The sequence below is a fragment of the Solea solea genome, chromosome 4 (assembly GCF_958295425.1).
Source record: "Solea solea chromosome 4, fSolSol10.1, whole genome shotgun sequence".
In the NCBI taxonomy this organism is placed as follows: Eukaryota; Metazoa; Chordata; class Actinopteri; order Pleuronectiformes; family Soleidae; genus Solea; species Solea solea.
In genome coordinates, this window is record NC_081137.1 from 5,886,280 (window position 1) to 5,899,986 (window position 13,707).

Here is a 13,707-nt window from a genome sequence, read left to right on the forward strand (position 1 = left end):
TACTTCATTTTAGATTTATTTCTGTTCTATTTGTGATATTAATAGATATATTTTGCACCATGAATGTGTTTTTTATTGTGAGGTACACAACAAAACATGCACTTTTACCTTGAAACTGTGAAATGTCATCATAAATGTCTTTATTGTGATATCACGATGCAATATTGTGTTATAATTTGACGCTCGTTTCGCCCACCTGCTAATGAACAGTTGTTTTTTGACACCTCTGCTCTAAATTGACGAAGCTAAGTAAGACTTTGTAATGCATGAGCGTCGCCATAATCACTGCTGACATTTGAGTTCTTCACATTTAGGTACGTTTATTTAGTTTTCAGTCATTAGCGTTCAATTTTTGGCACAAAAATGAAATTTCTTTAAGCTCAAAAACAAATTTAGAGGCCAACTTCAATATATGCAGGTAAGTTAGGGTTGGGGCGCTTGTCCAAAGCATAGCAAATACATTTAGGATTTTGTGTTTTTTTTTGCTAAAAAATCACACATGAAGTGTAGAGTGTAACTGTCGGCTGGAAAACAAATGGTCTCAAGATTCAGGTCATTGATTCTGGATCTGTGCTGCTGCGGGAGGAAAGCTGATAAATACTGTACAGACTGAAGCCATGCTGAAGCTACAGTGCCATTTGTCTTCCACCATGTGTGTGTATGTGTGAGAGTTGATAACAGGCAAACTGTGTGCACATGACCTCAAAGATCAAATCACAGTGATGAAACACTCACCGCTGTCGGCACTGCAGATGGATCTGGGAGCTGTGGACAGAGACAGACAGAGAGAGAGAGAGAGAGAGAGGAAAGCAGTGAGGGATGGACAATAAATCATGTCTCAAGTCCAAAAAACCTGCACAGACTAAAGTAAAGGCTGCTTTAACACATTCATCTGTGGACCGCGTACAACAACATGCAAGTGACTGACATTACATTTTTAACTTATATGGCAAAGAGCTGCTCAAGTATAGATGAGTTTATTTTATTTTCGTTCACTTTCGGGTCTTTGCCACATTCCTGAGGGAAATGATGCGACTCTTCGGCTGCTAAATACTAAAACTAGGTCACGAGTAAATCTCAGTAAAGCAATGAGGTTGAACCAGAGGAGAGAAGTTTTGGGTCTGACGGATGAGTTTCACCAACTTCACAATGTTACAATATAAACAGCAAATTTGCTCAGAACATTTCTGGCAATTTTCAAGGTCGTTTCTCTAACACCAACTATTATTTTAAATAGGCAAACCAGGAATTATCAAACGATGTCTGTTTGATAATTCAATCACAACTCCATTTTGATATGATGAGAGCAAATAGAAAGTTTTTTTTTTCTAGTGGAAGGGTAATAAAGAAGGCCAGCTGTTGTGGGACATCTATAAAACATCAGCCGTGTGGAGAAACGTCCCTTACAGCGTCAACATGCAGACACCATCACTAGTAGGACCTACACATACTATTAAATATGAAGCAGCTTTTTAAAAATGTATATGTTTGCGGCCTCATCTTAATGGACTGCACTGCGGCGTGATTTACTTGGTTAATTTTCTTCGCCCGTATCTTAGTGAAACGTAATCACAATCACACAGTAGGTGCAGCACTCTGTAGGATATATGACAGGGATATGAGGGTGTTAATATTTTTTTATGCACACTTTTAGTGTCATCATATCGGCCTGGAGGAATTAAAAAGTCTTTATGTGCACAGGAGCCACGGGGACTGCACTGAGAGGCTGCAGTTTTGCACAACGGTGCTTTGGGAGGCTCATGCTCAGCAGGTATAATGTTGAATATAGTCGTGTGATATATTATTAACAAGCTAGGTATAATAAGCATGTTCATTTTCACGAAACACACACAACACAACAGCAGACATTTAACTACAAAGTATGTTCCACATCCACGAGTCTGCCGACTCTACGGTCCACGTGATGTAAATGTAGTTATCGGCCAACGTCTGTGACAGGATGCACAGACCCGAGGACAGAGGTGCCCGATACTTCGATAGCGATCAACCAGTAGATCGCAAATGAAACCCAAAGGGAAGTGGTCTAATCCATAGTTGTAAGCGCCGGCTCCAACAACTGCCTGTTGTGCACAAAAACTGTCAGGAAACACTCTTAATGTCTTAGTCATCACAGGGCCCTCAGACGATTGACAGGCCTGTAGCATCACTGACTGTCAAGATGCATTCACTGACCTCGTACAAACTTCATTTTTAATCATCTGGATGAGATTAAAGACTTCTCTTTCCTCTCTTTGTAAATCTAAAGTTTTGTCTGTAATCTGCTGACCTTGTCTCTGTGCATGTGACACCTGCTGTGCGTCCTGGGAGAGGGATCCCTCCTCTGTGGCTCTTCCTGAGGTTCCCCCCCCCCCCGGTACAAGGCTTATTTTTGTGGAGTTTCTCCCTCACTCCATGTGAGTCGCTTGCTGTACAGACTGTAAAGCCCTTAGAGGCAGATTGTGTTTGTGATGTTGGGCTACATAAATAAAACTGAATTGAAAGTAAGCCACAGGCTGAAAAAGTGTGGGCACCACGACGCTAGCATCCCAACATTTTGTGACTGTGCAGATAATAAACACCTGCCGGAAGATGCACAACCCATTTCTCACAGAATACAGGGGCTTAGAAATGTGGGCAAGAAACTGCCAATACTGGAATGGAATATGGAATTGAGTATATGCATGGAACGCTAGACTGACGCTCATGGAACGTGGCCATCAACTCACAAGCAGAAAGGTGTAGCAGTTTCCCCGCGCACATAAAATGCAGCAAGTATGAAGGGGCCCTCAGGCTCTAAAGCTGGGGCAGGCACCGTATTTTGGCAAGCAATCATTTCATAATAATCTGAGTGATCTGAGAGAGAACTAGACTCCTCTCTAGGCTCTGTTTCCAGTCTTGGGGAAACCTGGGTCATGGGACCAATCACAGGGCAGTTCAGAGAGTGGTTGTTACTATTGGCAGTTCTATAAAGCAGCTTCAGTGTCTCTGCAGCACTGGCAACAACAGCAAATACAATAGAATGTGTCGATATTCGAGTTTCAACAATCTAAAATAATCCCTAAAACAAGTCTAGCAATCCTTCCTACCCCAGCTTTATGTTATGACAAAATTCATCACCTCACATAAAAACATGAACCAAACTAAAGGTGTCAGTTAGCAGGATTCACCCTCTGGGAACCACGAGTGTTTTCATCTTAACCCATAATCCATTCAACAGCTGTAAAACAAAAGTGGTGAATCAGACTGACGCACTGACAGATCCACTTACCACGGTTAACAAATGAACTCAAACCAATTAAGGTGCAGTGAGGTCACTTATTTTTGTAGGAGGTCAGGTCACGTCCGTTAAATCAAGGACGGCCCATTTTTGAAATGATGTGAACAAGCCATTCAGCGTTTTTTTTTTCTAACCAGTGTAATAACATCAGACACTTTAAACCTACAGTGATTACGCAGCAGTGAGGACCCACACACACACACACACACACACACACACACCTCATTTCCCTCTCTCACCACTGCTCTCTGACCCTGATTTACCTCTGGGCTTCATGTCATACATCTTCTCTGAACAGCTCCAAATTGCTTTGGCTTCTGACTCTCTCCCCCTCTCTCTTATTTTGAATTCACTCCCTATCTTGCTCTCTCTCCCTGTCTCTCCTGTAACAATACCCTCCCTCTTGACCTCCACCTAAAAACACACTCTTCTTTTTCTTTCCAGGTCTCTCCAACTCTGTCTCGCCCTTACCTGTGCTGAATGCAATGAGAAATGGGATCAATGGGAGAGTTAATACAGAAGTGGCAAACTCCCCCCACTGAGGCTGGCTCAGCATCACACACACACACACACACACACACACACAGAAACTCCTATAGGTGACTATATTAATATCGTGACCTATGACCCTCACCAGCACAGATCGCTCATCACCACAACCTGAAATGAAATCTCATCCTTATTTTTTAGCCTTGAATGTAAACTGCTGTCACAACCTTTACACAACCTTTACACAACCGTGACTGTGCAACTTGACTTTATTTATTTTTCTTTAAAGGAACAATCCGGACTGCAACCTGCGGTAACAGATATTTGTTTATATTTAAAAAATAAATAAATATGTGTACTACACAGGTAGTGTATTATAACAGAAACCATCTTGATCTTGGCTGCAGTACAGATTAAAAACTCATGCCTTGCATGGGAAAAAGTAAAAAGTTTAAGCTCATTTCATATATTTTTATATTTTAGGTGCTCCAAGACCTAAGCACGACGATTTGACTCGGAAAGTATTAAGAATGAATTTTTGTACAGCAGGAGAATGTGGAGAGGCTTCATTTGTCTCCACATCAATAACAAGTAAACACTAAATCAATAAAAAAAACACTGGTTAGTGACGTATTCAAGAAACACTGAGAGACAGTGACTCACATCCATTAAGGGAGCTGCACTCCAGACTACTGAGCGCCTCCTTGCTGCTGCAGCGGGAACTGCGTCTGCTCCCCCACCGGTCATTGTCGTGACAGCCTGACCGCGCTTTAAGCTCCTCCTTCAGGATCATGCGGCCAATTCCCTTCATAGAGGAAGCAGATTTGGAAAGGTATAGATTAATGTCACATAAAGAGAAGTGAAAATTGAAGGAGAGGAGCAGCATCAATGCTGATTAAAGTGTTTCATTTACTAGCAAATTGACAAGGAACACATAGAAATAGATGGTCTTTCTTTCTTACTCTGTTGATGTTGTGATTCAATTCGTTTTCTTCCCCTCCTGATGAAAACCTCCTCACTCTGGAGACTGGAAAGTGAGAGGAAGAAGGCGGGAGACATGGAACACGAGAATAAGGGAAAACTCAACCATAACGTAATGTTTGAACTCAGCCTCTCTGTTAAAATGAAAACTTCAATGATTTGGGAGCTTATATATTTGCACAGTGTGTTGCAGAGGCAGGTTTTTAAGTATGAATAAATGTGCACGTTTGTGGAAGAGTACCTTTTGGAGAGCCAGTATATGGATAGTAGTTGGAGCTCGGGTGGTAAAGGCTGTTACAGTTGGACGAAGAAAGGTTGACCAGGTTCTCGTTGGTCTTACTTTTGTTGACTTTTGGAAGAGCAGAGGTGTCTGACGGAAACAAACAATATTTAAGCTGAATTTAAAATGATTTCGTACTTTTCGCGTCTTATAGAGATAAACAAGACGGACGTGCATTTACTTACAAAGAGGGCAAGACACAGCAGGGGCGAGGAGAGGAGGAGGAGGAGAAGGGATGCATCACAAAACAAGGAAACAAAGACCAAAAAAAGGAGGTCAGAGTAAAACGTGAAGATGTACAAGATTATTAAGGGTGTATGACCATGTGATGAAGCTGGCAATTGCTTGTAAAGTAGTTAGTGGTGAGAAACGGATAAAACACAATGGTGTTATCACAGAGCAATTTTGTCTTGAATCAACAACCAGCAAAATACACATTAACCCTCTCAATATGTCTGGCTGACATAAAAAGGGCCAGAAAATGTCCCGTGAGTAAGTGTTTTTGCACACTTTTCCAGAATAACAACTATTGACAACTTAAAATAAAGAAAGACTAAAAGTTTTATGTGTTAAATTTGAAATTTGAACAGTATAAAACATTTAAAATAACATTTGTTTGAGTTTTTGTCTCAATGGCCAAAAACAGGTGTTTCCCCAACTCTCTCCTCTCTGGTGACAAAGGCGCTGATTCGCCGGCTTCCCGCAACATCACGAGTGAAATTACCGTAATAACCACAACGTTGGCTTTGACTTGCCACTTCTCAGCTTTCAGAAACCATTGGAATTTATCCCATAGCATAAACCGTCGCGTTATTACGGTAATGCAAAGTGCGCTTGTGCAAATGTGTCATCTGCGATATGCTCGGTGTTAAAGGGTTAATATAACACATACAAAGGTAAAGAATGCTAGACTTGACATTAAAACAATTCTAAACTGATTCTAAAATTTAAAATACTGTAGAAACAAGGCATTAAAACCTGTAAGCAGTGTAAAATGTATAAAGTATCAAGTGCCGGATTAAAGAGACAGTGCTTAAACTGTGAAACTATGTCAAAGGTGCAGGAAGGGTGGTGAATTTGACATTATTTATTAGCAAACAATAAATAATAATGTCCTTGCTCTGTAATTTATTGGAGGAGATTCTTGGGTCTTCATTCATCACTGTGCTTCACGTTCAATGAGATAAGATAAGAGGAAACGTCTAAATGTTTCCGGACGGTAAAACTACACTATACTGCACTATGAAGGTCAAGCAATACGCGATAATATGCATTTTTGCAGCCAGCAGATAATTAAACACGTATAAGATGAAGACTGTTCTCCTGAAATCATGTGTATGCTACTTTTATTATTCTCTGTCTCATACATTCTGTCAAAAAGTGACCAAACATGGTGAGACAGAAGCTGTGAATCTTTGACATACGGTGCGGTACTTAACCGACAGTATATATGCCTTATTCTGGTACTTTACCTTAACATGAAAACTGCCCTTTAAGTGATTTGTGTAGTAAATTTGAATTTGTCCTCACAGGTCACAGATCGCCTCCTCACACTGAAGAGAGAGGAGTTTGTCAGCACTCTGCAGTGCAGGCTAAATCATCCAGAGGTGTTTCTGAGGAGCTATAACTCTGCTGGACCTGTCATCTGAGCACTGATGGATTACCTACACAATCCACACAGCATTTGGAACCGCTCATCTTGACGTCACCGCTGGAATCAACAACTAAATACATAATCTCACTCCTGATGTGGCCGCAAACATCAGTGCTGCATGTCCGTAGTCCATACCGCTTTAGCCATTCCCACATCTTTCATACCCAGTCACACGCTTCAACATGGGGTTAAGTGTCTCGCTCAAGGAGAGCCAGGAATTGAACCCACAGCCTTCCAGTTGAAAGACAACTCGGCCTCCCACTGAGACACCATGGCTCAATCCTAACTCCTGGACTTTTTTAATACTTTTACTTCTAAAACTTAAGTACTTTTAAGTACATTTCAGATCAGAAAATGACTTTTGATACTTAAGTACAGTAAACATCATAGACTTAAAAACTTTTACTTAAGTAATATTATAAAAAAGGGCCTTTTCTGGTAAGATACTTGTACTTTCACTCAAGTATTCCTTGTAGATAGAACAAATGAGTGTTTTGAAAAGCACTTATAAATAAAATGTAATATTATTATTGCCTATCAGCTAATCATTCAAATCTGATCATTCATTTGGCACCGAATGACAAAAAAGTTGACTCAGTGACTTGGTAACACCCTGACAATAGAGCTATTGGTCCAGCCAAACAGAACATGAGGGTGCGCTGGATGTCGTCACACAAGAAAGACAGAGTTCTAAGTCTAAAACAACATGTAAAATGTATGTGTTTTGAAATGATTTTTTAAAAGATTCCTTATAATGTAATAGTAAGCAAAGGGGTTCCTGCTGTGTTAAAAACTGAGCGGGCGTCTCACTGCGACTGAAGCAGATCTAATGATTTAGATAAAAAAAATCATATAGGACTCTTTCTGATTGAATCAATTACTCAGTTATTAAAGTTATATATGTGGTTATCCTCTCGTCAAATCATCCTGTGGCTCTCCATAAACTCTACACCGGAACCTGCAATCAGAGCCATGCACTCGTGCAAAAATGAGCACCACTTCTCTGAGTTTTTAGAAGGAGCCGAGAAGAAGTGAATGTCACCAGAAGCACCAGATGTGAGACTTGTATTCAGCCGGAGCTCAAATCTTCTCTCAAACCACTTGATTCCGTCAGACAAGCGGGGACATGTTTCCTGCTAATCACGCACTCATCATCATCATTTACATCGCAAACAAGTCACTCAGAAGAAGACAGCCCGTGAAAGGCTTCGCACAGAAGGGACTAACCTTGTCTTTTATAGATGGGGGGCTTCCTATACATGTTGGTGTCTTCAGACGCTGAGAACAGGAAACAAATAAAATAGAGTTAATGCCAAGAGAGGAGAGGAGTAATCTGGATTTCCTTATTCAGTCCATCCCACAAAATTAGTTCTACGCATTTACAGTCTCCTTAACCATAAAGCTGACAGTGCAGGTAATAAACTGCCACAGCGGAGGCGGGCGCTGTGCATCCACACAACCTGACCAACGTGCAGAGAGGCTGATTAATGCTCATTCACAGGCTTGTTGCGGCACAGAGCAGCAGATGGCTAAAGAATAAAGCACACAGAGAGAGAGAGAGAGAGAGGCTGGATAGAAGGAAAAACGGGGAAATGACAAGGCCATGTGGCCCATTACGGCGTAATCGTTCAGTTTGAAGTGTTGGAAAAGCATCACAACAAAATATTATAGAAATAAAGCAACAGAATGGAGTGAATAACCTGCAATTAAATAATGAAATGAAGCAGAAATACATACATAGCCAATACCCTCACTCTCAGTGGGCCAACTATGATAAATCTGTATTAATTATGATACTGTAAGTTGCTTTTTTTTTTTTCCAGCTAATGCATTCTGGTGAGTGTTGGAAAGCATGCAGGGAGTGCTGTCACACGGCTGGCAAAGAATAACAGCTTGGGTAAAATTGGAGGGAGGGAACGTGCGGTGAGGAATGGACTCGAGGCAGGGGGACGGGGTGATGGAGGGAAACCAAAATGTGCAGCCGTGAAAAGGTAAGAGCCGCTTTCAAGGGAGCGCAACAAAGACAGAGTTAAACGTTCAGGGACGAGAGGAGACGCATTAAGTTGATAAAGTGAAAGGGCTGTTGGGGATGTTTAAATACAGAGAAGCAGTATTAGTCGTTCGAGTGGGAATCAAACAGAGACTCCTGACTGGAGGACAGAGAAACCATGATAACGACTGAGCCTTTTTATGGATGTTAAGACCTCAACCCTTACGTTAAAGGTCCAGTGTGTAAGAATTAGAGGTTAGTACAATCTCCTGGTGAGGCTGCAGATTTTAACGCCTAAGCTCACACCTCCATTTCTTGGACGAGTCAGGGAACTAACCAACTAACTAACTTCACAAACCAGAAAGCATGCTATTGTTCTTTGTCTCCATCGTAAGGTTTTGTCTCAACACTCAAAAAACATGCTCCATTGTTGCAAGACGGTGCAAGATGAATACAACCTTATACAAACATATTAAATGTTTATTATATTTGACTTCTGCCAATAAAACTATGGAATTAGATTTGTGTCAATATGAGCAAACAACACTTATGAATCAAAAATGAACCACAAAATCAAAATACACACATTACAAATAAAATATTGATGAAACCATTCAAAATGATTGTATTTTATTTTGTTTGAAAATACACTTTGTGTTTGCAATGACTTTGTTCTTTGCACTTTCTGGGTCTCTGTTTGCGATTCTGTCTATGGGCGGGGCTTAGGAAGCTGCCTGCTGATTGGCTACTGAGTTTTTGAGTTTTTGTCCGCCTGGAACTCGTTTGTGATATCTCAGAGATAATCTGACAAATGTTAGATACCTTGTCAGATGTTGGTGGGGAAAACGAACGAGTTCCAGATCGACTAATTATTGCACACTGGACCTTTAAATCAAAACATGTGGGTGATGACTGGTTAGACTGGACTCCTATTGACATGTTAACCTACATGCTAGTAGGATGGGTCGGTTTGGATCTTAACTGGGGGAAGCTCAGGTTAGTATCAGTGTCATGGGTGACGTCCTACCTGGCACATGGAAATGCTTGGGGGCTTGGAGGGTGGCGGTGTTGGGTGAGGCACACCGGGGCTCTGGCTGACTGTAATAAGGTGAACTCCTGCCACTCTCACTGCCTGCAGTCAGCGCAGCCAATCACAGTGACAGAGACCAAAGCATGAGGCACAGAATGGCCCACGTCCCCAAAACAGAAATCACAAACACAACTGACGTGTGTGGAAAAGCATGTGTGATTTTTCTGGCACACCCTGCTGCACCCTCCGCGTACAGCTGCCGCATACCGCCAGTGAGGGACCTCATAGATTTTATACGTATGCATGTGTGAGTGTGCGTCTTTGCTTGAGCGGGCACATTACCGGGGAGATAATAATGCAGCGGGGACCCTCCGTGGCGACTGTGCGCAGGAGAGTCAGTGAAGGCAGAGCTGGAGGAACGCCTCGTCCTCAAGTCAGCGCCGTCTAAACCATCCTGGAGAAGACAGAGAGAGACAGAGAGCGAGAAGGAGAAACGGGGGGGTGCTGTTTTTAGAGTAAGTTCACATAAAATTAAACGACACAATCTAGAAGAAGTGCCTTCAGTCAAATTCCTTGTTGTTCAGAGGAGCAGTTTATCACCTCCAACTTTATCTCATTAAAAACACTGGTGAAAATCTGGACGAGGACCATGTGCAGATTGCTTTCTATACATGGAATATACCTCATTATATACAGTATATAGCAATGGTTGTTTACATTGTCAATGTCACTTAGTATCTGTGATGTGTACGTGTTAAAGTAATAATGTAATAATGTCTGTTTTACTGTGTTGTTTATTCATTTCAGATGGAAATGAACCTATGGCTACAATCTCAAGTACTCATTCATCTGTAACATCAAATAAATAAATACATGTAAATTTAATTCCATTACTGGGACGTCTATATTGAGAGGTGACATGTAGAGAGATATTAATAAAATGAAGATTTGCCATCTATAAACATCTTTCTGTCTGTCTATCTGCCCCTTAATCACATAACTGTGTGAAGGCTTCGCCTGACGGGCTTTAAACTTGGCTGGTGACTTACTGCGAGCACCAGTGTGTGAAGTGATGAATCTCACGTGGTGTGGATAAGAAATGCAGGAGATATAGCACAAGATCATTTGTTTGACTCACAGTTATTTATTGATGGGTGGATGGATAGATGAATGGATGAATGGATGAAGGGATGGATGATGGGTGGGTGGAGGAATGGATGGATGATGGATGAATGGATGGGTAGATGGATGGATGGATGGATGGGTGGATGAACAGATGGATGGGTGGAGGAATGGGTGAGGGATAGATGGATGGATGGATGGATGGATGGGTGAGGGATGTATGGGTGGATGAATGGGTGAGGGATAGATGGATGAGGGATGGATGAATAAATGGGTGGTGATGGATGGATGGGTGAATGAATGGGTGAGGGATAGATAGATGGATGGATGGATGATGGGTGAGGGATGGATGGGTGGATGGGTGGATGAATGGGTGATGGATAGATGGATGAGGGATGGATGAATAAATGGGTGGTGATGAATGGATGGGTGGATTGATGGATCGATGAATGAATTGAGGGTGGGTTGAGGAATGGATGGATGATGGATGAATGGATGGGTGAATGAATGATCGATGGATGGATGAATGGATGTGTAGATGGATGGGTGAGGGATAGATGGATGGAGGGATGGTAGAAAGCTGGATAGATGGTAGATGGGTGGATAAAAGGACAATGGATGGATGGATGGATGGAAGGATGGATGGATGGATGGGTGGGTGGGTGGGTGGTTGGATGGGTGGATGGATGGATGAATGGATGGGTGGATGGATAAATGGGTGGATGGATGGATGGATGGATGAATGGAGTTACTTACATGAGAGTATGGTGATAAGGAGCGCAGTGACTATAAAAGTAGAATAAAGAATAAAAAATGTAAAATATGTATAAAAACAAAACCTTCAAAAATCATTGATTATTGAAGGTGGTAGTTTTATGTTTAACTTTCAATGACTGTGTGTGTGTGTGTGTGTGTGTTTACCTGTCCACAGCTGAACGGCTCCAGAGTGTCGCCTGAAAGGTGCGTGTGCGTGTGGTCAGATTGATAAGGGATGATGTCCGGCTGCTGGATGTCATACATGGCTTTGACCCTGGGCACAGCTGCCATCTGCTTATAGTCACACACACCAGTGTTAGCCTTAGACTGTGACCGAGAGAGGGTGAGGGAGGGAGACAGAGAGAGAGAGAGAGAGAGAGAGAGGGGGAGATTTAGTCATAAACAATAAAGTGGACAGAATGAGAAAACAAAAAGGTGTTATTAGTAATAATATAAATACAGTATATTAGATTAAAGTGTTGACACAGTCCTATAAAAGATCATTATATAATAATTAACAGTACATCAGTGTCTTAGATATATGCTGGCCCGGAACTGTCCGTACGCAATACTAGCACTTTTAATTTTACTATTTTAAGTACTCGCACTTCTTACAAGATGTCAGTTTACTCTGTTTATGTTTATCTGTCCAATTCATTATTATGGCCCAGAATAATCATTTCTCAGGCTGCACCACTTCTCGTGCGAGCCTAGTGTTTGTTTCTAGTGTCTAGAGGTTTTATGTTTTATTCTTAAACAAGAACAATAGCTATCAGGGAGATGATCCGCTGTGGCGCCTCCTGATGGGAGAAGAAGAAGAACAATATCTATTATTAAGTATTTGAAGTAGTTTTAGTTATACTCACTAACTTTATGCCACATAAGATGGACTGTGTGCTTAAAGTTTAAATAATTGTTGGAAATGTTAAAGGTAATAATATATAAGTTGGCAAAATGTGAAAAGCCAGTCCAGTTTTCAGTTATTTTAATATAGACTGAATATTTAAATAAATAGCTGTTATGAATATTACTAAAATTGTATGGTATCTTTTATTTATTTTTTAAATTTAGTGTTTAATGATTTAGTAATTTTTTTTTCCCACTTCAAACACTGCACCATGGTGGAAAAACTAAAATACACATTGTTTTATTCCTTTGTTAAAACAAATATGGAACAGAAGACATCAAATTGTCATGTGGACATTTTTATCAGATTTGATGGTGCAGTTATCAATTTTAAGGCTTAATATTTAAACTATTCTCATTATAAGTGACTCAGACGACAGTCTGAGTGCAGACAGTGTGTGATCGTCATGTGATCATCCTCTGACTCTGAGCTTCGGTCTCTGTCTGTTATTAATGATTGACAGCAGTGACAGTGGCAGCTGAGGGCGTTACCACGGCAGCGGCGGATACTCACACAGATGAGGCGGTGAGGAGAGCCGAACAGGGGAGAGGAGCCTGGGGGAGAAATGGACGCCGTCTCCGAGGTACGTCTCAGCTGGTGGGGACAAATGCAAGAGTCAGAACGTCGAAGCCCGAGGTCAAAGTGGAGTTAGATTAGAAACAGCAGAGTAATAATAATTCAATAAATCAATATCAATTTATATTAATACCATATTTTTGTATATGATGTGTTGATTTCTATCTATTTAAAACTAAAAAAAACAACAATTAAAAGTACAGTGTGTGAAATTCTGTCACATTATACTGTATGTTGAAGTTGCAGCTGAATATCCCTCACTTCACTCTTCTCTTATAAGGTGTGTTGGCGAAAAACAAAATAAAAACAGTTTTCTGGAGACTTTTAGTGGTATATATACATTGTTACACACTACATGTGCACTCATATAACAGCATTTTGCATCTTTTATCTTGATTATATGCATTCATCAGCACAATGGCTTTGCTTAAGTTTCTTAAAATAAATAAAATCAAAAGAATACAATAAAAAATTTGACTGAAGAATGTAACACGGTGAACGATGAGGAGAAAGAGAACAGAAACAGAGGGACAGAGCAGGAGGTTGTTGGTATTTTCAGCAGCGCTCACCCTCAGTTTTCTCTCCAGTCGAGCTGCTTCTTTACACATGGGGTGCCAAACCTCTGAACCTGCACACACACACACA

General features: G+C 41.1%; 1 protein-coding gene across 7 annotated transcripts in view; it reads right to left on the reverse strand.

Annotated features, from left to right (window-relative positions):
* Positions 1 to 13,707, reverse strand: part of LOC131458989 (actin-binding LIM protein 3-like) — a 38,985-nt gene that overhangs the window by 3,374 nt on the left and 21,904 nt on the right. For 2 of the 7 annotated variants that reach the window (XM_058628397.1, XM_058628390.1), the window contains exons 8-18: positions 13,632 to 13,690; positions 13,000 to 13,080; positions 11,745 to 11,906; positions 11,580 to 11,609; positions 10,044 to 10,155; positions 9,699 to 9,803; positions 7,909 to 7,959; positions 4,989 to 5,117; positions 4,729 to 4,793; positions 4,430 to 4,571; positions 736 to 765 (exon numbers count right to left, since the gene is read on the reverse strand). In XM_058628397.1, coding sequence (XP_058484380.1) covers positions 736 to 765; positions 4,430 to 4,571; positions 4,729 to 4,793; positions 4,989 to 5,117; positions 7,909 to 7,959; positions 9,699 to 9,803; positions 10,044 to 10,155; positions 11,580 to 11,609; positions 11,745 to 11,906; positions 13,000 to 13,080; positions 13,632 to 13,690 — 966 coding nt within the window. The remainder of the gene's footprint in view (positions 1 to 735; positions 766 to 4,429; positions 4,572 to 4,728; positions 4,794 to 4,988; positions 5,118 to 7,908; positions 7,960 to 9,698; positions 9,804 to 10,043; positions 10,156 to 11,579; positions 11,610 to 11,744; positions 11,907 to 12,999; positions 13,081 to 13,631; positions 13,691 to 13,707) is intronic. The other 5 variants (XM_058628393.1, XM_058628391.1, XM_058628392.1 and 2 more) reach the window with 5 other exon arrangements.